Source organism: Elephantulus edwardii, unplaced genomic scaffold (assembly GCF_000299155.1).
Source record: "Elephantulus edwardii isolate Elephantulus edwardi_28Jun2011 unplaced genomic scaffold, EleEdw1.0 scaffold00066, whole genome shotgun sequence".
In the NCBI taxonomy this organism is placed as follows: domain Eukaryota; kingdom Metazoa; phylum Chordata; class Mammalia; order Macroscelidea; family Macroscelididae; genus Elephantulus; species Elephantulus edwardii.
In genome coordinates, this window is record NW_006399816.1 from 7,983,104 (window position 1) to 8,008,893 (window position 25,790).

The 25,790-nt window shown below is 52.6% G+C and overlaps 1 protein-coding gene across 1 annotated transcript; it reads right to left on the bottom strand.

Moving 5' to 3' along the window:
- Window positions 1-346: 346 nt before the first annotated feature.
- On the bottom strand, window positions 347-25,226 carry LOXL1 (lysyl oxidase-like 1). Its single transcript, XM_006888312.1, has 6 exons — window positions 24,077-25,226; window positions 7,298-7,406; window positions 4,239-4,376; window positions 3,630-3,786; window positions 2,950-3,045; window positions 347-466 (listed from the first exon to the last, which is right to left on the bottom strand). The coding sequence occupies exons 1-6, from the start codon at window positions 25,224-25,226 to the stop codon at window positions 347-349; spliced, it is 1,770 nt and encodes a 589-aa protein (XP_006888374.1).
- Window positions 25,227-25,790: the final 564 nt, after the last annotated feature.

Here is a 25,790-nt window from a genome sequence, read left to right on the forward strand (position 1 = left end):
GAAGGTCCTCTCTCACAGTTAAGGAGCAAGAAAGCTGCAGAGCCAGGATGTCAGAGTCCATCGACATCCTTCCACCGAATTATGTGGCTCCCTGCTAGCTTCCACTTCACAAGTCTCTGGGAGCCAAACAATTAGGCCCCAAATCAACACCCTGCAGACTGAGCCCATCATGTGCCCTCAGCATGGGTTTGGCGTGGGCGAGGCACTTCCTGCCAAGTTGGCTTGTGCCCAACTGTAGCTGTGTTGGGTCAACAAGGGAACCCAAAGTGCAAATATGGCCTGCCTTTGCCATGGCTTCAGGGCTCCCCCGCAGGAGAGGGGCTGGGGTGAGGGCAGTGGCGAACACTTACTGGACAATCTTACAGTTTGTTGTAGAAACATAGCGACCTGTATAATGGATGTTGCATCTCACCACGTTATTGGTGAAGTCGGACTCCAAAACTATGTACTTTGGGTTCACGTGTACCTGCAGAAAGATGAGACAGAGAGGAAAGGACTTTAGTTGTTAGTGGGAAGAAAACACGTCCCCTGGTCACCTTGGAGGGTAGTGGAGAGTCAGACTGAGAAGAGGAATAGAGAGGGGAAGTCAAGAGACACTCAGAAAGATGTGAAAATAGGGATACACGCAGAGCAAAAGAAAGACGAAGAGCTAGGAGAGGCAGGGTCCCCTCACCGAACAACTGAAGCTTTCACAGAACCAGAGCCTGCCTAGTCCAGGAACTCAGGGTCAGAGAGGCTAGGGGCTGCCTCAGAGGACACAGTGTGAGTGCGGGGCCTTATCTGCCTGACTCTGGGCCTCGCGAGGCGCCTCATTGAAATGGCCCTACCTCAGAATGCTCAGCACCCCTGACATGCATTGAGACGATGGGCCCGAGCTCTGCCTATGAATTTTTATCTGAAAGGGAGCTGTTGGCACTTGCAGTTGGTTGGATAGTGTTTCCCACATGCATTTCCACTCCAAACTTCAGAATATGACCTTAACTAGAAATAGGGGTTTTGCAGTTATAATAGCTAAGGATCTTGAGCAGAAATCATCCTGGATTTAGGGCTTTCTTGACTAGGGAGCTCTGGTGGCTCAGTGGTAAAGAGTAGCTATGCCAACCCAAAGGCAGGCAGTTCGAATCCACTAGCTGCTTCGAGTGAGAGAGATGGGCCAGCTCTCATGTGATTAACAGTCAAAGAGTCAGCTATGAGTTGGTTCCGATTCAATGGCACACAACAGCTTCTTGATCTAATGACTAGTGTGCTTATAAGAAGAAGAGATCACACACACAAATACATGTGGAAGAGACCACCAGGAGAAGCAGGGAGAGGCTACAGTGATGTGCCCACAAGCCAAGGGTTGATGGCAACCACCAGAAGATAGGAGAGTGCATGGAATGGTTTCTCCCTTAGGACCTCCAGACGGAACCACCCATGCCAACACCTTGATTTTGAACTTCCAACCTTCTAAACTGTGAGGGAATAAATTTTGGCTTTTTTTAAACCACCAAGTTTGCAGCAAATTGTTATACACTAGAAAATTAATAGAGGACACAATGTTGGTCTTTTAAATGTTGGCCCAAGTGGAGTGGAGCTTCGCTGGACTAGGGATCGACCAACTTCATCTGAAGAACATTTCAGGATATTGCGTTACACCCACCCCTCACTTATCAACATGGTTATGTTCCAAAGGCCTGGTACTGGATCACGAAATGGAAGCTCACTGCATAACTTCCAACACTTCATTAAATAACTGCCAGATTTTGTCACTTTGTAAGTGCCAAATGACATTACATAATTGCCAAACCATGGAGAACCATGACCCAGGCAAGATGACACACAACCTTAACTAGTACACCGGCATCCCCCTCACCTCACACCTCAGCATTCACTCCTGCGAGACGCATCCGTTAGTAAATAAAACGGTCAGATTTAAGAGTTTTGAAGGGTGTTGTAAATGTGAACGGTCAGATAAGATAGCGCGAAAATGAGAGGGATGTGTACTCTGAAGTCCTAGTGGATACTCCCTACAGGGAAGGGACCATGATCTACTTGGTTTGCAGCCCTGTCGCACAGAATTCAGAGAGCATTCAGACATGTTCGAAGAAAGAGGGGAGGACAGGAATACACCTGCAGCCTCAGAGCCCGGATGGCGATGGGCAGAGGGCATGAGTCTGCTGAGAAGGACTCAGGAGGGGGCTGCACAGCTGATTTCTGGTCCTTGTTTTCAATGCAGCCTCCCCAGCATCTTGCCTTATGCCATCTCCCTGCTCCTTCTGTCCTGAACTTCTGTGTGGAGCAGGTTCAAGGGAGCTGGTAGAAGGATCACCATTTTCACTTCTCGCCTGCATGGAGGAGGCTGACTTTGGCTTTCCTAGGTGAGGGCATGAGAACCAGACCCTTGCACAGCTGGGTCAGGTTGGACTGTATGTTCTCAACATGCTTTTCTACCTGTTCCAGGGCTGGGGGTGGAGTGGGTGTCCACTGCAGCAGGAGGGAATCAGAAGAGATGGACTCTTGTTCACAGAAGCCCTTGACTCTGCAAGGATCACTCTTAGGAACTCATCAGGCTGAGAGGGTCCCTCTCAGAGGAGGGGTATGTCCTCTCACGGATGGCCAAAGCCCACCTTGCCTGGAGACAGGGAGGTGGACCACACGAACTTTCTAAGCCTGCCCTTACTCTCTTTCGTCTATCGTCAATAGAACACAGGGTCTCCCCCTCCTCCAGAATTATCCTTCTCATGCTCCTCATGCAGCCAGGGTGGCTGAAGGTTCCTTGGTGTCTTTATGGAAAGACAAGCTGTGCCTGCCTGAAGGGAAGTCTTGTGCTGGTCTAGGATGCACTTTGCTCAGCAGCTGGAGAGAAGGAAACTCACCCCGAAGCTGAGGCATATTTCAGCACTGGGGTGGGGGCACTGAACACGTGCATGTGGTTGGAGGAGGTGCCCCCCTTCCTCGGAGACCCACCTTGAGGATGTAGTTCCCTGGTTGCACATCAGTGATGTCGATCCACTGGCAGTCGATGTCTGCGTTGTAGGTGTCATAGCAGCCTGGGCTTAGACCCTGGGCAAAGGGGAAGGAGGAGATGTTGGGGTGCTGCCCATCGCCAGAGCTGCCCCCTGCTCACCCTCACCGGGCTGCATCCTCCTTCCTCTAGACAAGGGAAGCTGCTCAGTGTGGGTCCTGCTGCCGTCCTGCACATTGGATGGATGGATAGATGGATGGATAGATGGATGGGTGGATGAGGGAGAAGATGGAGAGAGAAGGTGATGGGTGGGAGAAACTGAAGGAAGGAAGGGTGGAGAAGGGATAAAGAGATGTACAGCAGGGAGATGGGAATTTTATAGGTCAATGGACCACTGGGTGGGTAAGCAGGCACACAGCACATTATTTCATCCAGACTCTGCCAGAGTGTTCCTTTCTTTCTATGAGCAGATCTCTCTAGATAGGATGTACAGAAAGGGCCTCCCAGGAAGGCGTGGTGCCAGCAGGGCCCTGTGGTGCTGGGAGGGTTGGTATGAGGACCCCCACACTAACTGGGGAGTTCAGGAGTCTTGGTCGTAGCCTGTCTTCAGCTGAGTATTGTTCTCCTAAACAACCCCCGCCCCAGTGCTCCTGTGCCTACTGCCCCTCCTCTGGAGCCCAACCTGGGTATGAGAGGTGCATGCATATCGCTTGAGGTTGCCAAAGTCACAGGTACTGTCCTCCAGGCAGAAGCTGGCCTTGTGACCTTCAGCCACCTTCTTGCCTGTGGCTGCATCCAGTAGGTCGTAGTGGCTGAACTCGTCCATGCTGTGGTAGTGTCTGGGGTGGGGGGAGGAGAAGAGGAGGGATGAAGGCCCAGCCACCATGGGCTTCCTTCCCATCCTGTCCTGTCCTGGCTGGTCCTGTTGTGTCCTCTTATGTTTCTGAGTCTCAAAGGACAGTACTTCTCATGCTCCTCACCCAGCCAGGCTGCCCTCTCCTTCAGAACTCCTCAATTCTTTTGTGGGTTCCCCCTCCACATTGGCTTTCCTTGGGCGATGCCCTGTATTCCAGACATTTCTCTCTGTCCCATTTGCTAGCCCAGCATTTGGAAGCCTTCCCTGAGATGCTCCTGATCCTGTGACATGTCCTTGGCAGAGAACACCTCACAGGACTGTTCAACTAATACCTGCATATTCCCGAGCTTTCATGGGAGAGGAAGGCAGCCCAAGGACCCCGCCCACAGGAGGAGGGGGGAGGGGGCCACTCCCCCACCCCGGGCTCCCACTCACTGGTGGCAGCTGTGCCACTCCCAGGTGTGCCTGGGACGGTTAGGGAGGAAGTCCGCTGTGCCCTGGTTCTTGACGCGCTGGGGGAAGCGCAGTAGCACCCGTACATCGTAGTCAGTGGCCTCGGGGGCGTAGGCTGTGCTGTGGGGACAGGTGGGGGAGATGAGTGAGTGGGGGCGGGTGGAGTGACACCAAACCCCAGAACAGGTCACATTATCCCTCTTGGTCTTTGGTTCCCCCAACAAGGGTCTCTGAATGCGACTCCTCCATGGTGGCTGAGGCTCGGGCCGCTCCTCCCCTCTCTGGACCCTCAGTGAATCTGGCTTGCCTCTCCTTTTCAGCCTCCCCATGGAGTCTTCTTAAATCAGCCGGACATTTTTAAAGCACTGGGCCTGGGCTGACCCTCTGAGGGCCCTTGATGTCTGCAAGTAACGCTCAGCCATGGCGCAGATTAGCCCTCTGAGGTGAGCAGCGGCCAAGATAAAGTCTTTGGAATAATAGCCTTTCTCTGAAGGGTCTGATAAACCTTCCCTCCTGCAGAGGAAGAACCCTAATTCTTGATCAGTGCGTGTCACGAGCATGGGCATAAAAATCATCATGAGCCCCTTGTTGCCAAAGCCTACTCACTTTCCTAGGCTTCCACACACCCTGGGCTCTGGCCTCCTACCCAGGCCCTCAAACAGGCTTGGCTCTTTCTCTGATCAATTCTTTTGCCCATGAAGTTCAATCCATCTGGAACTCCAAAGCTCACTTAACCTCCTGTGCCCAACTCAGGTGACCCTCCTCCAGGAAGTATGCCTCCACTGCTCTACTTAGAGGGCTCCTGATGGGCCTGGGAGGTACAGCAGTTCTGCTTGTGGCATCCCTCGACACAATACGTTCCCCACACTGGTGTGGATGAGACTGGGTTGCCTCTCCCTAATGTAGGCCTGGAGGTCAATTCATGGAGCTCAGGTCTGGCAGAGTACCTGTTTATAGACACGTGCTGCCTCAAGAGCACACTGAGCCATGCCTTGTGAGAAAGGGAGAAGGAGAGAGATAGGAGGAACCAGGGGAGGTTCAGAGTGGATGCACACACACCCCTCCTCCCCGCCACACACACCCAGCCAACAAGGTCTGGGTCCTAACCCCAGAGGAAGGAGGTGGCCAGCCATGGGGATTAGCCTGCTTTCTGAAAGGATGTCTGGACAACAGGCGGCTCAGACTTCTGTCTGCCAGGACGAAAGGCCCTTAGCCTTGGCTGGGGGAGGCCTGGAATCCGTCTGTGTCTGGTTGGAACAAAACATCCTCCTTCTCTCTGTTCATTTAAATCCTACCCTTCTGTTCAGCTCGGCACACCGTGGGAAACCATGCGGGGCTAAGTTCTAGGCCCAGCTTGGCCACAGGCTCGTGGTGAGACTTGGAGTGTGTTCCTTCCCTCCTCTGGACTTTGTGTACAAGCTGGCACCAGCTCACAGACCATACTTGAGACACTCTTGGAGGGTCCCCTGTCCTGGGCTCTAGTTCTGTGGGTTTCCTCGGTCTGCAGTCTTGTGCCTGATCTTCAGGAAGCTGCAGGCCTTGCCAACATCTCCCTTTCACTGCCCACAGCCCTAGCCTGTGCACCCCCTCATTTTAGTTGTTCTCCTGTTCTACATTGTTTGCTTCTGTCACTGGGGTATGAGTTGAGGGGGGACAGTCTCTCTAGCCTGACCAAGAAATGCCCCAAGGCAGAGAAGAGCCTAGAGGTTTCCCTCCCCATCACATCTGGAAGGTCACGTCAGGGCACACAGGATGCTCTGTGAAAACATACGAACATTCTGGCTTTGCCTCCAACTCCTCAACTGGATAGGCTGCCACTGAGGTTGTAAGTTTCCCATTGAGGAAGAATTATAATAGGAACGTTATGTTCTCCTCTCAAGGACAACTTAAGAGAAGAAGAGACCTCAGTAGAAGGCAGGCGCCCTGGGTGGTTCTCAAGGTGTGGTCCCTCGACTGGTGCCTGCTCAAACACTGTCACCAGTCTGTGATGAGATAGGAAACCTGCACCAGAGTGGACATCAGTGACTATACTAATCGCGCTGGCATTTATTTACTTATTTAAAACACGACTTTTCTCAACGAACAAGTCATGCACTGAGTCCACTCTCCTGCAAGCTCTGTTGTCTCTCTGCAGGCAGCCAATGAACAGACTGGGAAGCTACTCTGAATGGCTGTGCACCAGAGCTTCCACAAAAGAGAAAAAGGCTGGCACTTTAAAAGTCTTCCTAGATACTAAGAAATAAATGTAAACAGAGTGCAGATGTCAACAAAGCAAGCAATTAAGAAAAATATGTGCTTTCAATGGATCTACCCACCAAAGCGGCACACAAGCATAATCTTGAACGAGTTTCTTTCCACAGGGAGATGATGGCAGGTCACGAAGTACACACATTTGAGCAGAACGCCAAACACTAATAAATTTAGAAGCAACCTCCACAGGAGGCAGAATCCACTCATAAATAATGGTGGGCTGGCTCTGCTCAATTTCTGGGGTGTGTACACTGGTCTGCTTCCTCTCCGATAACACAGAACTGGGGTCTCTTTGTCACCCTATGTGTACAGCCCCTGCTGTGACCCAGGTAAAAAGATGGCCTGGGGCAGCCTGGGCCGAAGTCACAAATGTCCTCTGTCCAGATACCTTCCTAAACCTATCTACTATCCTGAAAGCTTGTCTATCTTATAGCACTTCCCTGGGTCTTTGTGTGAGCAATGGAAACCCAGCACCACCACCCCCCACCCCCTGGCCACAGAGGAACCGCCTTGTTAGGCAGCTCCAACCTAAAAGGTTTCAAATCCTTTCCCACCCCCACTTAGTTTTCTCTTTTTGTACGTGGGAATAAGATGGATCTTTGGGTTTGACATAAAGGATAAAGGCTGCAGCAAAAGTAAAGTTGTTCCTCTCTCCTGACTTCCTTGAGACCAGCAAGGATCACAGAGGACAGGGTCAAAGTCCTGAGGGGCTCAGACACTAGGCCAACGCCATGCGGCTTGTGAATGAGCAGCCTGGTTCCTTCTTCTGCACGTGGACCTCAACACCTTACCTGGCCAGACACTTCTCCTCCGCTGCACAGCGCAGGGAGTACAGGTGGGCCCGCTGCACATACGTGGACGCTTGCACATAGTTGGGGTCTGGGATCAAGTCGGGGAGACCTGGAGTGGAGAGCAGGAGAGAGAGAGGAAGGAAGAATGTGGAAATGGAGAGGGTCAGGCTGGACAATGTTAACATAGCTAGGCTTTTCCCAGCCCCAAACACTATTGTTCTCTTCCTCTCTGCATGCTGTTACCTCCTCCAGGAAGCCTTCTCACCCTGAGTTAGGTATGTGATTTGGACCTTTCCCTCTGTGTGCTCAGTCCTGGGCTCAGGTGTGGCTAGATAACATGTGAGCTCCATGATGTGGAGCCACTAAGACCTCCTGGACAGGAGCAAGATCAGGGAGACTGGGCAGAGCTGGAAGAGCCAGCATTGCCGAAAGGGTATTCTTAGCTGGGGGGGGTGGGGGGCGCTGGTGCAGCAGGAACAAAGGCCTGCAGGCAGGACTGAGCGAATCAAGCAATTTCCTGAAAGACACTCCTCATGTTGTTTTGTGCCCCAGCCTCTGGCCACCAGCCCCTGGATCTCTCTTCTCTGAACACGTTCATGAACCACCAAGGGCTCCCTGGGCTTCTGGTCTGAGGTGGGTTGCAGGAGGATCACACAGGCAGAACCAGGTGAATTTTGGTTGGCGTAAGTCAGAAAGGGCAGGAAGGGTGAGGCTGGAAGGAAAACATTTCCCAAGCAGGCTGCTGACAGAGCAGGATCCCAGCTGGGCATCCAGCCCGACCCTCTCAGGGCTCCTCTCTTCCTGTCATTTCCACCACCACCCCCTCCCACCCTCCACCCTTTGCCTCCCCCAGAACTGACCACACTATCCCCTGTCTGCATCCTCTCCTTTGCCCTTGACCTAAGAGAGGCTCTCTTCATCCCTGCAGGGTCCATGTCAAGCCCTCTTGTGGACTACTTGTTCTCTGGACTGTGCCAGAGTCGGGGTCTGTCTCACCCCACTTCCTTTGAAAGAACTGATCCAAGTGATTAGAAATAAGCAGAAACCAAACTCGGTGTCCAGGCCCCTTCCTGCACTGAAATAAAAGCACATTTGTGATACTGGGAGTGACAGGGCAGGGGTGGGTGGGCAGGGGAGACACCACTGACCCAGCCTCAGCTCAGCCCTGGCTTGAAGGGGTCAAGGATTCTAGTAGGTAAATGGCAGGGGAGGGTGAAAAGAGGTTTTAGGTTCCTCTTAGCTTTAAGAATGCTCTGCTTTTAGGAGGCAGTGGGAGGGTTGGAATAAAGCCATGGAACACAGGATGGGGGGGGGCGGGGACACTGGAGTCACTGAGACATTCTTCTGGTCCCCTCACCTTGCAGACAAAACCATCTTGTCAGAGATGAGACAGAGGAGATGAACTGCTTTGAAGGCTTTGATGGGGACATTGGCCCGTCACCCCAGCTTCCCCTCATCCCACACACCTTGGACCCCAGACTCTGGCCTAGTTCTCCCTGAGGCCTGGGCTTCGTATGGGGGCCTGGTCTAAGCAGCCAGCATGACATCACTTACTTGGAATGAAGTGGCAGCTTGGAGGACAGGGTGGGTGAGGATGAGGTGGCTCCTGGCTGATAGGGGCTGCCTTGGCGAGCCTAGGCCCTATGACCCAAGCCCCCAGGAATGCCTGCAGTCACTTCCTGAGGGGCCTCAAGTCCTCAAGAAAGAGGCCACCATGGTGCTGAGCTGGGGGTGAGTTATCACCCTGGGTCCTGGACTGTCGCTGGGGGTCGGGGTGAGGAAAGGGGATACATTCCCATTTACCATCATCAAAGTTCCTCGTCTCAGTTATATGTGGGTGTGAGGGGGTGATCAGCTGGGCCTGGACCCTCCTGGGACCCAGCATTTGGCATCACACAACCTGACTCCCCTCCTAGGCTCTGTTTCAATAAACACTACACAGATGGCTTCACAAGCCTTTTCTGGCCCAGCCCTGCCTCTCTAGGCCATTCCCAGAGCTGGCTTCACAGTCTAAGGAAGATGGAAGAGCCAGATGAGTAAGAGGCCCAGGGTCCTCAGGGCCCCTTGAGGGCCAGCGTTTCTGTCTGCTGACTGAGCCTGATGCTGGACACACACTGAACCCTGACTTTGGGTCAATACTGAGCCCTAACCTTGGTCACACATTAACCTCTGAGCCTAGTGCCAGACTGACCCTTGACCCTGGTCCTAGGCAGAGCCCTGACCCTGGTCACACACTGAGACCTGATGCTGACCACAGACTAACCTCTGATCCTGCTCATACACTGAGCCCGGACCATGGTCACAGAGTGACCTTTGACCCGGCTCATACATGAAGGTCTGACCCTCCTCAGGAGAGCCTCTCAGGACAGAGTCTCAGCCTTTTCAGGAGAGGGACTGACAGCTTGGGGCTGCCAGCACAACCTGAGACATGAGTCTGGCCAGAGATGATCAACTTCTCTCACTGTTAATCAAGTTCAGTGTCACATGGGTGCTACCTACCTCTGCCAGGTGGGTGGCTTTCAAGATTCGTGGCCTAATATATTATGACTATTCCCAGCGCTCATGCTCTACCCGCTAGACTACCAGGACATCACATGCTTTGGGGCATGGTGGAGGAAATGGGGCTCAGACAGGGCAATGAATTTCCCAAGGCCATGTAGTGAGACCCCAGGTCTGGACCTCCTTCCAGAAGGCCTGCTGCTCTCTTTTTGATTTTCTGATCACTGGTCAAATGAATAGATGTGCTGATTTTTGATAACTAGTCAAATGTGTAGAGAACTCTTGTGGCCTAGTGGTAAGAAGCTATGCTACAAACTCAAAGACATGTGGTTTGAATCCACCAGCTGCTCCTTGGGAGAAAGATGGGTGAGCAATCTCCTCCCGTGTGATTTACTGCCTCTGAAAACCTGCGGGGGGTGGGGTGGGGTAGTCAGCTATGAGTGGTTTCCAACTTGATGGCACACAACAACAACAACAACAAGAAGTCAAATTTATAGACTCTTAGGTATATGGTTTTGTAAGTGTAGACAAATACACACAGTCTTTTACCATCACAGTAAAGATTGTTTCCATAGTGCAAGAGTTAAGTTCTGATCTGTTTTTGGTCACAAAGTTGCTACAAATTGAAGTCAAATTAGCAGCAAAAACAATAAAAAGTTCTCTCCTGCCCCTTCCAGTCCAACTTGCTTCTCCTCTTCACCATCTCAGGCAAATCTGCCTTTTAATCACCACAGTCTACTTTTGCCTCTTCTGAACTTCATGTAAATGGAATCATTCCTACCATTATTTCATCACTTTCTTGATTTCACCATGTCCATCACTGGGGCCTCCTGGGACCCCTGAGGCACCTCCTTCCACCACCATTCCCTCCCTGCTACGCCCCACCCTATGCCACCAGGACTGGCTCTGCGAGGCTTCTGGAAAAGAGGGCTGGCTGCCTTGGGGGTTGAAGCTGTGTTTGGGATCCAGGCTGAGGTCCGAGGGTACAGCGGCCCCCTCCCTCGGCTGGTATATTTTTCCAGGAAGGAACAAGGCCTCTTTCTCCCGGCCCTGTCTCCCAGGGGGCATTCCGTCAGCTTCCAGGCCTGCAGACTTGGGATCTTGGCCCCTTTCAGCTCTGTCATCAGGCTTGGGTGTGGGGAGGGGAGGGTGTGTGAAGCTGGGAAGAGAATGGGGGAAGGTTTGTGTTGGGGCAGGGGTGTCATCTGCTGGTTTTGGCTGTGGAATGGCTAATGTTGGGTGAAGTCCAGCAATGCCCAAATCAGCTGATCCTATGAAGTATGAAGATCCTGGTGAGGAGGTAATGCTCACCCCAGAACAGGGAGGCCATAGAGAGGATTTCAGTCATTAGTCACACCATTGTCATATTTAGGAGGGACTGGGATCCATTTTCCAGCATACATAGATTTATCCTGCCCTTGGGCATAGAAGTGGAGACTCACTCACATGAGTTCCAAGGAAAACTTCTCCCAGATATACACCCCACCATTTTTTATAAGCGCAGACAATTGCATCTGTCACAATTCTGACTTCCAGCCAACATTTCATAATCATTGGTCTATGCAAAGCTCTCTCTTCTTGCCTTATTGGAATCATTTCACCTTGATCCTCACTCCTGACTGTCACACACGCCCTTGAACTCCGCGTAACTGGGTAAAGTTTGCAGTGCAGCTCTCTGGTGGGCGAGTGGTAGGAAGCTGTGCTGCCAACCTGAAGGCCTGCTGTTCAAATCCACTAGCTGCTCTGTGGGGAAAATAGATGGGTAATCTCTACCTGTGTGATTTACTGCCTCTGAAAATCCACCAGAGGATCAGCGATGGGTCAATTCCAATTCTACAGTACATAACAACAGCAAGAACAACAGCAGCAGTAGCAGCATGTATTTTGGAGGGGTCCCTGAGAGTTCAAATCGTTAAACATTCAGTTTTAACCAAAATGTTGATGTCCACCCAGAGGTTCCTCAGAGGAAAGGCCTGATAATCCACTACCAAAAACACCAGGATGGAATCCTCATTCTGTTACACACCGGGTCATGGTGAGTAAGAATCACCTGGACAGCAGCCTGCTTTGTGTTTTTAAATACATACATGATTATTGTCAATACAGATCTCATTCTGTCGCTTGATTTTTCTCTTAAGTCACTGCTAAATATCAGTCCGAGGTTCACATACCCCATGTTCAATTTATTTCATCCCTTGGAGATGGGCCTTGGGTGGCCTCTAACTCCCTACTCTGCAAACATGTTGCAATGGATCACTTGTGGAGGTCCCCTGTGCTCTGGGGTGTGGAGAAGCACACCCAGCTTCCTTTCTAACTCGTGCATGGCTCTAATCTTACTCAGCTGGAGTAGGCGTGGGATGAGGGATAGCATCCAAAGGCTGCCTGGCTGGTCTTGCTTGGGATACTCAGGGAGGCCCTGATCACCATCAGCATTCCGCCTTCTGTTTGCAAAAGGTAGAAGGATTCTGGTCTACACTGTCATAGACTTTCTTTGTGACCCCAGGCAAGCTTGACCTCCTTCTCGGTCAGTCTAATGTTCTTCCACCGGACTCATGACCTAGAACCTGTACTGGTCCCCTGCAGGCACTTCCCTCAAAGGAGCATGCTTACAATGGGGGCTGTATATATGCTTCAGGGGTTCAAGCTTCAGAGACCCCAGATCAGAGGTGTTAGAGGTGTTAGATCAACCCAGAGGTCAAGTCAGACTGCTCTGCTGGGTGTTAGTGAATCGGGTGCTGGCCCTCCCCTAGGCTGCCACTGCTCTAGGAGTGGCCTCTTTGATCTTTTCTGGCCCCTTCAGACCTGCTGCTAACACAGAGGTGACATCCCGCTATGCACCCTGGGAGAAAGATGGGCAATCTCCTCCTGTGTGATTTACAGTATCTGGAAACCCGCTGGAGGGCTGGCCATGAGCTGGTACCAAATGACAACAAGGAGAATTTTCCAGACCTTCTAGAGCAACGAGGATGCTTACCTGGCAGAAAGGACACCACAGGGCTCTGCAATCCAGCCCAGGTCCTGGGGCTTCCCTGCGGGCGACCCAGGGCTTGAGCTGGAACGGTTTGCACTGACTCACAGGGTCTAGAATGCTCAGGACAGGCTCACCCTGTCCCCCTGCCCCAGCCTGGGCTGGAGTTGAGGTGAGGTCACAGCCTCCCCTTTTCTGGTGGGTCCTTGCTGGTGCTTTCTCACAGCTTAGACTTCACTCAGGCAGTCATGCAGCCCTTTCCCTCTCTGAGGCTCGTTTTCCCTGTCTGGGTGATGGAAGAGCTAAACAAACTGTTCTCTAAGCCCATATTTGGTGGGTCAATAAACATGTGGAGATTAAAATACTTTTTCGGAGCTATTTAGTCCATTTCCCAGCCTTGGGCAAGAGCCTGCACCCTCTCGCAACCTCTACAGATACCACTTTGGCAGTTAGGAAATTCTCCCACCATTTGACCTAAATCCTTCCTGCTTCATTAGAAATCTGTTCCCTCCTGCTCAGTGGGTACTGGAGGCTGCCCTGGGAGGAGGCCCTGTGGCCACATTCCTGCTGCTCACCCAAACCCATCACCTACTTTCCTCCTGGCTCCCCCTTCCAGGTGGGCCCAATAAACCCCCCATCTCCTTCATAATCTTCCCTCCCGAAGCTGCCTGCTCACGAGAAGCAGATGATGGAAAAATGGAATGCGAAAGAGCCCTAATCTCTGGAGCCCAAGGCTGAGAAGTAAACACAGGCCAGCAGGAACCGGTCAGTCTGTTGTGAAATATGTGCTGAGCGGGATGTTTTGGCTAGCGCGGCCAGACTCCAGAGGAGCCCCTAGGTGGGGACAGAGCAGAAAGGGCTTCGGAGTGCTGCCTGGAATAAACATGAGCCAGCCAGGGCCTCGAGGGCTGGAGCTGGCAGCCCCTCAAGCCCCACGCAATTATCATCTAATAATCAGGACATTAGATCGTCAGCGCTGGCCCTAGTGATGCTGCACCTGGTCCGTGAGAGGCAGGCGAACGGACACTTGGCTCCATCCTTAATGGGAGACCCCAGTCCAGCCCAGCCCAGTGAACTATGGTGGCTGCAAAGCTGGTTCCAGGATCTTTGGGTCCAGAATCTCCCCACTGCCTACAGAATCAAGCCTAGATTTCCCCAGATGATAGAGCTAAGGCCTTCTGTGGTGTGGCTTTAACCTGTCTTTCCAATTCCCTTCACCCTAGGAAACAGGGGCGGCTCTTCAACACACTCTCACCTTTTCTACCCCGTCTCTGCTGCCATGATGTCCTTGTCCTGGAATTCTTGACACTTGATTGTACACACACACCCAACTCTAGGCCCCAAAGCTTCAGTGCTGCTCATCCCTCCCCGATGGCCCTGGACCCTTCTTATAGTGCACGTCTGCGGCCCTCCCTGGACTGAGAGAGACAGTCCAATGGCAATGACTACTTCCCTTCTCTTGTCTGGGGAGCAGGGTGGGGCTCAGAGAAGGATCCAGAACATGTGTTCAGATGAGCAGCAAACTGCCCAAGAAGCAGGTGGGGCTGACCGTTGAGGAGGTCAGCTACCTTCTCTCAACAAGCCTTCAGCCACCACCTCGCACTTCCTGCCAGAGTGAAAGCAGCCCTTGGGCCTCCTTGAAGGTCCTGTTCAGTGCCCCTCGTCCTCATCCCCATCTCAATGGGCCCTCACAGGTTGGTGGCTTGAATCAGCCAGCTGTGCTATGGAAGAAAGATGAGTAGTCTCCTCCCATAAAGATTTACAGCTTTGGCAACTCAATGGAAGATCGCAAAGGGCTGGAATTGACAGCAAGGGGTTCCTGGGGTGCTGTGGTTCACCCTCACCTCTGATGCCTTCCTTGATCATTTAGTCCCTCTTACCTCCCGGGGTCCCTCCCTGCCCTCTTCAGTCCTTCAGAGACCGGAAATGGTTACCTTTTCCACAAAACCCCCAGCTTTTCTAGCTCAGCTGATGGTACTGTCTAGCTCCTAGCTGTATAAGCCATAGGTCTTTTGGGTCATCCCTGAGCCCTCTCTCTCTTAAACCTCACATCCAATCCATCAGGAGAGCAGCTCAATCTCTGTTTCATCCCCCGAATCTGACTTCCCGCCATCTCTGTTCCCACTCTGCCCTGCTCCCTGTAACAGCCGCCTTATTGTCTGTCTGTTTCCGTTCCCCACTCCCAACACAGCAAGGAAGGGGACCTGTTTAAATGGTAGAAGCTGTTCAACTCAGGGGCAGCTGCTGTGACACCCCCTTGCACAGCCTGAGCCCTGTGACCTCTCTGACCCGTCCCCTGCTACTCCTTTTCCCACCCTGATTCTATTCCAACTACATAGGAACACGTTTGAAAATGCCGTGCTCCAGGACCTTTGCAACTGTCCGGAATGCTCTCTCTACAGATAGGTGTACGACTCACTCCTTCACCTCCTTCAAGTCTTTCCTCAGGGGACTCTGCTGACACAGACCATTGGGAGGGGCACTGCTAACCCAATGGCAGCCCCTCTGATGGTTTGAATCCACCAGCAGCTCTGAGGAAGAAAGATGGGCAGTCTCCTCCTATGCGATGTACAGCCTCAAAAACCCGCAGCAGGGTCAGCTGAGTACATTCTGACCAAACAGCAACAAGTATGAAAAGCCTTTGCTCAAATGAAGCCCACCATGACCACTCTTTAATAAACTGTCCCCTCCCCCTGTACTCCAGACTTAGCTATATATTTTCCTTTTATCATTTGTCCTTTCATAATGTAAAACAGGTAATTCTTGGGAGCTCTGGTGGCCTAATGGCAAGAAGCTGAACTGCAATCCTAGAGGCACGTGGTTCGAATACACCAGATGCTCTGCTGGAAAAGGAGGGACGATCTCTTCCTGTACCAGTCAGATCCGATTTGACGGCACACACACACACACACATACAAATAACAAACAAACAAACAAGCACAGGTAATTCTTGCCTGTTTATAAAGGTACACAAAAACAAGGATTTTTACTTGTGCTGTTAACTTAAAGGTGGCCAGTTTGAAACCACCCCTAGCTCCATGAGAGGAAGCTGGGCAACTACTGTGTGATTTACCGCATCAGAAATTTGCTGGAGGGTCAGCTAGGAATTGGCTCTGAATAGACAGCAATAAGTTTGAAGTTTCTTTTAAAAGTTTCCCAGTAAGGAGTCCTCAGGTCTAGAACTGCTCAGAACACAGAAAGGCGGGTCCCTGATAAATATGTGGTGAGCAGATGAATTCCTCCTGAGATGCATGAGCCCTGAGGGCAGGCATGGGTGTTACCATCTGCCTCACACAGCTGCTGGCCCAGGTCTGGGAACACAGAGCAGGTGTCTGCTACCAGAGAGGTGACTGAGATGGAACCCAGGTGAGGGCAGGAGGCAGTCTGTCAGGACCCCAACTCTCCCCATCTAGCTCAGGGCTAACACCCACATACACCCCCATGTCTGCACCCCACAAAGGTCCTGGTGTCATCTGTGTGAGCACAAGCTTAACTGTCAAGCAGAAGTTGGAATTGATTCCAAAAGTTCTTTCTTTTGAAAACGAATTACCTTTAGGGGGAAACCCCTACAAGCAGGGGAAATGAGGATGTGTCCCCTGAAGTGTCCCCAAAAGGGTTAGGGTCTTTCAGGCTTCACCTTCTCCACCTGAGTCCCACCTCCCGCTCTAGTGTTCTTGACCCCTTGCCTCCACTTTGCAGGTGATATAGAAATGTCTGCTTTCTAACTTGCCCATAAGCAAGGGGAAAAAGACCACAGGCCCAACTCTCATCCTGTGATTCTGGACATGGACAAAAAGGCCCTCTTGTTCCAGCTGCCTGTAGCAATGGGGAAGAAGGTCAGAGCCTGGGGAGGGGACAAGCCAGAGCCACCCTTTCCAGGCTCTGAAGCCCCAAGTGCTCCTCCACAGGAATGCCGGGCACAGGAATTGGAAGCAGGTGTGGACTGCTGGGCGGGCCACCGCCTCCACTCCCTCCTCTTTCCCTTCCTCTCCTGCCCACTCCAGCCACTGCCCTGGGGAGTTTTCCATTTGTTCTTGGCCTGGACAAGAGGTAGGGAGGACTCTGGCTGGAAGTGACTGGGGAGGGGCACCCTTCTGAGACCAGAGGACTTTGAGATGGGGGCCAGGAGAAAGGAGGGAGGGGGCTGGGCTGGCCAAGTCTGGTGCTGGTAGGGCCCTAATGACTCCACACCCCACACTCCACCACCCTTAAAGACTTAAAAATCTATTTGCATAGTACCGGTGGCCTAGTGATAAGAAGCTACACTACAATTCCAAAGACACGAGGTTCGAGTTCACCAGATGCTCCGTGGCAGAAGGGTGGGCAATCTCCTCTGTGATTTACTGCCTCAGCTGGGGGTCAGTTCTGACTCTATGGCAAACATCAACAATAGCAACTGAAGACAGGTTAGTTAATATTAGGTTAGATAATACAGATGAGATGAGGGTAGGGGAAAGAAAAGAAACACACAAGAAAAGACAATGACTTCAAACTGGTGGCAAAATATAAATTTTCAGTTGAGTGTTGTGCTGCTAACAAAAAAGTTGGTGGTTTGAAGCCACCAGACACATCACAGGAGAAAGATGTGGAAATATACCACATAAAGATTTATGGCCTCAGAAACGCCATGGGACAGGCGTACTCTTGTCTTTTAGGGTCATGATGAATTGGAATGGATTTAACAGCAGGGAGATTAGCTTTGAGACTTAAGGAGCCAAGGTGACCGAGAATGGAAAACACTCTTCCCTAAGGGGCAGAGGCAGCGTGAGGCCGAGGCAGTGCAGAGGAGGAAACACACAATCCGCTTCCTTTGCCCAAACCTGGTCATAACTTATGACCTTCAGTGAGTTACTTGACTTCTCTGAGCCTCAGCTTTCCTCATCTGTAAAATGGGGATGAAAACTGTATCTCACAAGGCTGTTGAAGGGATTAAATGACAAATTGAAATGTTTGACATAGTACCTGTTATAGTAATTGTTTGATAAATATCAGGTCACAAATATCAAAGGAGCTTTGGTGGCCTAGTGGGTAAGGAATTGCGATGTCAACCTGAAGACAGGCCGTTTGGATCCATCAGCTGCTCTGGAAAAAGATGGGCAATCTCCTTTTATGTGTGTTATTACCTCTGAAAACTCGCTGGAGGATCAGCTATGGGTTGGTTATATGACTTGGCAGCACAGAACAGTAAGTCAGAACCCACTCAATGGCAAGTGGTTTACTGACATTAGAGGTGGTTTCTTCTTGCAAGGATGATCCAGTTTGAGCCCCTGGGGAGGAAGAGGTCTGGCCACTGTATGATCAGGCAGAAGTCTGCCTGGGATGAGGCTGTCCTGGACAATTTATTTGTTCACACACCAGTGACCCTCGACGGACAGACAGGGAGGCGGAAAAGCGACTCACAGCCCTCTGTTTCCACAGCTTCCCTAACCCTCTAGTTGCAACTTCCTCAGCCTAAAAACTCTCCTTCTTTCTGAGAAGACAATCTGAGATAACTGCAGGAAAGGGAGAAAGAGTGCTGAGCTGTGAAGAAAGACTTCCTGAGTTTAAATTCTGTCTTTACTAGGTAAATGACTGCAGGCAAGTTGCTACCTTCTTAGGGCCTCCATTTCCCCACCTTTATAATGGGATAATATTAGTACCTACCTTGTAGGATTGTCATGCTGATTAAAAGACTATAAACGTAAAGTTCCATGAGCAGTGGCTGACAGGGAGGAGACACAGCCTTAAGTGTCTGTCATATTAAGTGCTGTGGGGTCTGGGGTGAGAATGACACTGCTGGGTAAATGGACACACAAATAGCTGAAAGTGCAGGGTACACAAGAACATAGGAATACTTCTAAAAAGAATGCACGGTGGTAAGGGACTTGGGATAGGGAGTTGTACAGATTCAGGTGCTGGTTTTACCAGTGGAGTTATGTTACAGTTAGCAAGTAAGCCTGGTATCTTCACTATTATTACTGTTGTCAATCTCTTTGCCATCAAGTCAGAACTGACTCCTAGCTGACCCTCTAGAGGCTTTTTGGAGGCTATAAATTGCAAGGGAGGAGACTGTCCACAGGTAGATTTGAACCACCAGAAAGGTGTGCTCTGTGGGTGAACAGGGCAGCTCTCTACAGATTCGTAGCCACCAGAGCTCCCTCCGCAGTTGTCAGTCAATCCTTAGTCATGATCATCCCACATGCACAGCGTAGACTTCTTCCACGGAGTTTGCAAACCTGTGACCTTTTGAAAGCCAATCTTCAGACTTGTCCTCTGAGGTGTCTCTGGGTGGATTTGAAATGCCAACTTTTCAGACGTGCATCATCCAGGTACTCCTTATCATAGCCATGAAAGCAAACACCAAACCCTCCACCATCAGGTTGATTCCACCTTACAGCGACCCTCCATCAGATGTCTAGGACTGTAAATCGTATAGGAGGAGGCTGCCCATCTTACTCCAAGAAGTGTTTGGTGGATCCAAACCCCTAAGCTTTTGGATAGCGAATGGGCATGTGATGCACTATGCCACTAGGGCTCCTTTTGTCTACAAAGGGGCACTAATAACAATGCCAATGAGTCCTCCTGGCATAGTGGATTGAATGCTGTGCTGCTAACCAAAAGGTTGGTGGTTTGAGTCCACAGATTACTCTGTGGGAGAAGGAAGAGGCATTCTGTAAAGACTTAAAGCCCTAGAAATCCTAAGGGGCACTTCAACCCTATGTCTGAATTGTCTTGAAGGCAGTAGGTTTTAGTGGGGTTTTTCTCCTCATTAGTAACAGGTTTGGCCTGTGAGTTACCAGGGGAATTAAGGGAGATAATGTGTCAAGTGTTCAAGAAACGTGAGTGTAATTATCTCATCCGAGGCTTAGAGAGGAAACTGGTAGAGAAGCCCTGAGCTCATAGACTGGTCTGGCCCTTTAGCCTTCCTGGCACAATCCTCTGAGCACAGGCCTCTCTGAATCTTAGATGTCACACCTAGCTAAAAGACTTCTCAAGACCTCAGTTTTCTCATCTGTAGAAAGAGGCTGATAATCCCCACTTCACTGGGAGGAAGACTGGAAATGCAAGTTTAAGCCACTCCACCCCACAGGCGTTCTCAGCAAACGGCAGGAGTTGTTAGGATATATCCCTGCCTGAGGGATCTGACTCTGGGGTTTGGAGGTCTGCTCCTCTCCTTCCTCATACCTAGTCCAAGTCCTGTGACCCGGGTTGGGGGGAAAAGCTTAGGAGATAGGTGGGAGTGGGGGCCAGGCTGACTGTGAGGCTAAAGGGTGCAGATCTGATCTTTTGGGCCAACAAGTCCAGAAGCGAAGAGAGGTGCCCAGGAATCACCCTCAAGTGTGCATAAACCAGCCGCCAGCAAGCCAACTCCAACTCAGGCTGAGTCAGAGTAAAGCTGTGTTCCGTGGAGTTCTCAAAGGTTAAATTTTCAGATATTGCCAGTCTTTTCTTCTGAGGTGCCCCCAATGAGTGAACTAAACCCTTTCCATCAGCATTGAATGCCTTAACTCCTGAACATGCATGTTGTTGTCACTAGGTGCCACTGAGTCTAGTATGACTCACAGCAACCTTATGAACAACAGTTCTGAACCCTGTCCTGTCCTCTGCTCACAATCTCTGACATACTTGAGCCCATTCCTGCAGTCACTGTGTCATAGGGAGATATAATATCTATCTACGTCCAGGAGCAGCACTGTGCCCCTTGGATTGTAGAAGCCTGGGAAAGGAAGAAAGAGGAGGGGAGGAGAGAAGGGGTACTTCTAGTTCTAGAATGGTAGCCTAAGGCATTTAGATTTTATCCTGAAGGTCTAGGAGAGCCACTGAAAGTTTCTAAGCAGAGGAGTAACATGGTCAGCATAAGTGGGATGCAGAATTGGGCTATAGAGGGAAAGTGGGGCCAGGAAACCAGGGAGGAGGCAGCTGCAGCTCACTCCTGGCCTCCAATGGATGGAGGACACATGCCAAGCGAAGCTGGCTCAGTCACCAGAGATGCCTGGGCGGGTGGCCAGGCAGCCGGCTCCACGTTACTTTGCCGGGCTTGCCAGAGTGCTGGATAAGGCCAGGGTGGGAGGAATGCCTGGGAGGAGGGTGGTGGTCTTTTGGGGCTGAGGGTGATCTTACTTGGCACTGAGATCACCCACATGGAAAGGCTGAGGCCAGGGGAGTCGGGGACAGAGGGCCTGTGTGGAATAGAGGCATAAAGGGGGCTGGCACAGCACGGAGGATGCAGCAGGCCTGGGAAGCAGACCACCATCCTCCAGCCTTCTCTGCAGGGCTGTGCTGTGAGAGCTGGGGAAATCCTTGGCCTTCTCAGAGCCTGTTATTTCTTCCTCTCCTCCTCTACAGTTACACACAGTAACTCACAGTTGGAGACAGGGGTATTATTACAAGATGTTTTAGATAACCCTCGAAGGCTGGCTGGAGGGGAAAAGCATGCATTTGCCTGAGGAAGAAATGGTACTCAGGACAAGCTCTTGGAAACCACCAGAACATAGAGGGCCGTGGGTGGTGCTCACATGTGTTTGGTGTTGTAAGGACACATCCACGCCCACGCATGCAAGCAGGCTGCCAGCGCCCAGCCTCAGACCCCTTGAGGGGCGGCCAGGAGGAATGAGGTCAGTCTCAGAGAATCTGTCCTGGGCTCCCACACCAGGCCTGGGGGTCTGATCTCAAGGACAAGGCTTGGCCTTCTCTAGGCTGGGATTTTCCACCTTCTGGGTCTAATGGTGGGGAGGGAGAGCTAATGAAATAGGGAGATGGCATGTGCCCCCCCTTGAGACTCTTCATCATCCCAAATTAGCCTGCCTGAACCCCCCTCATCACCAGCACACATACCTGCCCATCCTACACACTATCACCTCTAACACCAGAGAGGTTGTGACCTATCACATGCAGCAATTCTTAGGCCCCTCTGGAAAGTCCTCCCTGTCTGGGGAAGCCCCCTCCCCAGACTCCTATAATGTTCATTTGCCCAGTCATAGCACTGAGAGGCCCATTCCCCATTGCTACAGAGCAGGGCTGGATTTGATGCCTATTCATATATCAGTGATCTGGCACTGAGTATACTACATTCAGGGGAGAAACATCTGTGACCCAAAATGAACTCTGGGGCTAGGGGCCTTGGCAGGAGGCCTAAGCACTAAGCATCGCCACTCTAAGAGCTGTTTTGTCCTGCCCGTCTATCTCTAAATTAAATGGCTCCCTTAAGAACCAACAGGCCAAAGAGGGGCCCTCGAAACCCTACTGGCCTGTAGCCCAGAGGATGAGTCCCAGGCCTGACTCTATCAGCACTGTGCTATGACATCTGGGGGCCTCAGACTTCTCTCCTGCCCAGGGTGGAGCCCTTTTGGCTGAGCCCCACTCTGAGGTCTTGCATTCTAAGGAAAGCTGCTACAGAAGTCTAGCTCCTTTGGGGTAAGACTCAAGGAGTGACTGATGGCCAGATGTCACACACCCTGCCACAGGGGTACTGCGAGAGAGAGCCTGAGGGAAGGCCAGCTGGGGAAGGACCAGGGTGAGCAGGGTGATGTCTCCTTCTCCCATGGCAGGAGGACCCTCCAGCTGGTTCTTGTCAAAGCGGGATTTAGCACCCACCTTGAGTGCTAAGCCTTGGATGTGAGGGAGAGGGGCTACCAGTGGGGACAACTCCTGTCCCCTTGCTTTGGGTTCCAGGGAGAGAGAAAGTCCCTCAGAGGAAGAGGGAGAGAGAGAGAGAGAGATATTGTGTGCCAGCATCCAACAGTCCTTGCAGTTAACCAAGGGGCTAAACCTGGGGGCTTAGTGTCAAGACCCCTGGGCCCCACACGGCTCAGGCCTTACTTGGGGAGCTGACCTAGTGGCCTTGTTTTGGGGCAGATAATCACAGGTTGCAAAAGCACTGACTGTAACCTGAAGGAGGCAGGTCTGGGGTGGAAGGCATATCCATGAGGGCGCTGAGCAGAAGCCCCTGACCAAAGCTACCTGCTCCTGAGGGAGAGAGCAGAAAGGGGGATGTTAGGTAGCAGAGGGTGAGTAGACAGCCTGTCAGCTCTGGCCAGGCCAATAATTGCCCCTTGTCTCTGCTGCAATAGTCCTGCCTGCTAACCACACTGAGTTGCCCATCTGAGGGTGAAGGTTGCCCTTCCACTGAGTCCTCCTGGGATAGCAGTTTGGGCCTCTCCAAGAGAAGGTCATATCTTCACCCCAACCAAAGCACCCAAGTCCACTGCCATTGAGTTGATTTTACTCATAACAACTCATTATTGAGTTTTCAAGCCTTTAAAGACTCATAGCAGCAGTCCTCCATCAGGTTTCTGTAAATCTTTACAAGAGGAGACGTCCCATCTTTCTTCTGCTGAGCAGCTGGCTGGTGGATTTGAACCATCAACCTTTTGGTTAGTAACCACATGTGTTATGAACTATGCCACCAAGGTGCCTGACTTCCAAGCCCTATGCACACTCAAGGCCACAGCTACTTCCTGTGACTCTCCCTCTGGACCAGGCTTAGGGTAAGGGGAATGAAGTGCACAAAATTTAAGGGGACACCAAAATACTCTCTAAATCATCTCTTAATGCAATACTTAAAAAACTATCCAAACTAAGGTAGAGAAACCTGTGATGACCCATCTTCCAAATATAGGCAGATCAGTATTGCTTTTTGGCCTTCAGTTTTAATGACTCCCTCCTCACAGCAGTTACTGATCCACTGAAAAATTCAGTTATTTTATTCATCATAGACTTTTTGTCTGCATTAATTAAAAACTACTCCACTAAATGTGATAACACTTCATTTAAAAGTTTCTAATTGAGCTTATGGAGCCCCCTTAAAATGTGTACCCCAGTCCAGTGCCCCACCTGGCAGCCTCTGATCTCAGGGAGCTCTACCAGTGTGTGCTCTAGTCAACCTGCCCATTCAGACCAAGCTCACTCAGGCTTAATGATGGCCAAGTTGACACACCTCCAGAGACATCCCTCAGGTCTTTCTGACCCTGAAGACCCTGGTTTCTGGCTCTCCCAGCCTCTCTCTGTGAAGCTGGCACAGGGGCACCTCCAAGGTGGGAGGGCTTTGTCCCCAGATGATTCCAGGAAAGTTAGGACTTCACCAGAGACCAGCCAAGCCCTCTGCTCCCACCCCCAAAGGTAGGTCAGGACCCAGATCTGCTTGGCTAAATCCTGCAGATGGGGAAGACTAAGAGGGGGGTCAAGTGGGGCTGTTGGCTGTGGGGCACGTCTCTTAACAACACAGTGGAGGTCTTTGGTAAAAGGATGCAGGAGGGCTCTGGGGGCCGCGAGCAGTTCACCAACAACCAAGAGGACTGACAAGAGGCTGGGGGCTCCAGGCACGCAATACTCACCACGGCCATTCTGGTTGGGTCTGTACACGCTGCCCACACTCAGGCGGCCCTGCTGCGCGCCGTTCCGCTCCCCGCCGGGCGGGGGCGCATCAGAGCTGCGCACGGGCAGGTAGGGTGGCTCCTGTGAGCGGAATGGGGGCTGCGGGGGATCCACTGCCCGCGGCGGGACATAGGCCTCTGGTGGCACGTTGGCGTAAGGGGCGTACCAGCCGAGGCGGGGGTCGCCGGCATAGGTGCTGCCACCGTTGTTGGTCTGCGCCACCGCGTCGGGGCTGGTTTCTGGATAGGATTGCTCGAAGCCGGTGGTGCCCTCGTGGTACAGGCTGTGCGAGTAGCGGCGGTCCAGGCCGTCGGGGGACTGCGGCTGCGGCACATAGGGCCTCTCCGGGACTGGGTAGAAGCCCTGGGCCGGGTACTCGGGCTGCTCCTCGCCGCCACCGCCATACTCCTCGTAGCGCACGCGGGGCTGGAAGGGGTAGATGACCCCCGCCGAGGCCATGGCGGCCGCCCCTGCGCCCATGCCGCCGCCCGCGCCGCGGTAGTACACGTAGCCCTGGTCGTAGGTCCTTGTCGCGGGGTCGTAGTTCTCGTACTGGCTGACGAAGGGCGCCTGCGGGTAAGGGAACTGCTGCGGGTAGGAGGGCTGCTGGCGGTATGTAGTGGCGAAGGCCGAGGCCGAGACCGAGGAGGAGGTGGAGCCCCCATGCCGTTGCTGGGAGACAGAGGTGCGGGCCCGGGCCATGCCCGTGCTGTCCCCGACGGCCACCTCGCGCCAGTTGTCTGGCACCTGGCCGAAGCCGAAGGGATGCCGGGCTTGGCCGCGCACGGTGTCCGAGCCCACGCGGCCCGGCAGGGTAGGGGCCTGCCGCCGCCGGGGGCCGCCCTGGCTGCGCCGCTGCGAGGTCTGGGGGGCGCCCGCCAGCAGCACCCGGGAGCTACTCCCTGTTCCCTGAGGCCCAGCTGGCACGTACTCTGAGCCCGAGTTGAGCAGGCTGTACACCTGCCCGTTGTTCTCCCACTGGATCAGCTGCCGCCAGCGCCCCGGGTCCGAACCCTGCCCTGGCTGTGCCTGCTGCCCGTGCACCAGGACGCAGAAGCAGGCGCCCCACACCAAAGCCCCCAGCTGCCAGCCAGCCCGGGTCAGAGCCATGGTGGCCGCTCTGCAGAGGCCTGGCGAACAGAGTGGCTCTCAGGAGTCGCCTCCTGTGCGTGCTTCTCTTTCCACGGCCTCGAGGACAGAACGGCTCCTTGCCTGCCCCAGCTCTAGCTTTGTCCATCCTGGCCTTGTCCCGAGCGGGACGGCTCCTCCGATGACAGCATTTCGAGGCCAAGGGGTCAGGGCAGGGCAGGGGCGGTGCCCAGGGCTGCACGAGGCTCTCTGCAGGGCACCGGGCGGGCAGGACCGCTTGGGGGCCTTACATGGCCACTCCAGCACTGGATGGCCGCTGGGCTGGCGCTTTCCCACTTGAATGAATAAGCAACAGGCTGCGAGAGTTGGGAGGGTTCCGGCAAGCTGGTCTGCCTGCTGGGGCCTCCTCCGCGGGGCCCTACGGTCCGCCGGGTTTTAGCTATGTGGCCTGTCCCGCAGCTGCTATGCTCCTTGAGTCCCCCATGCAAGAGCCAAGCCACAGCCTTGCCTCTGAGCAAGGCATGAGACAGGGACTAGGCCAGGGCCTCTAGGGACTTAGACGTAGTAAGTGGGTCCCTGGCAGGC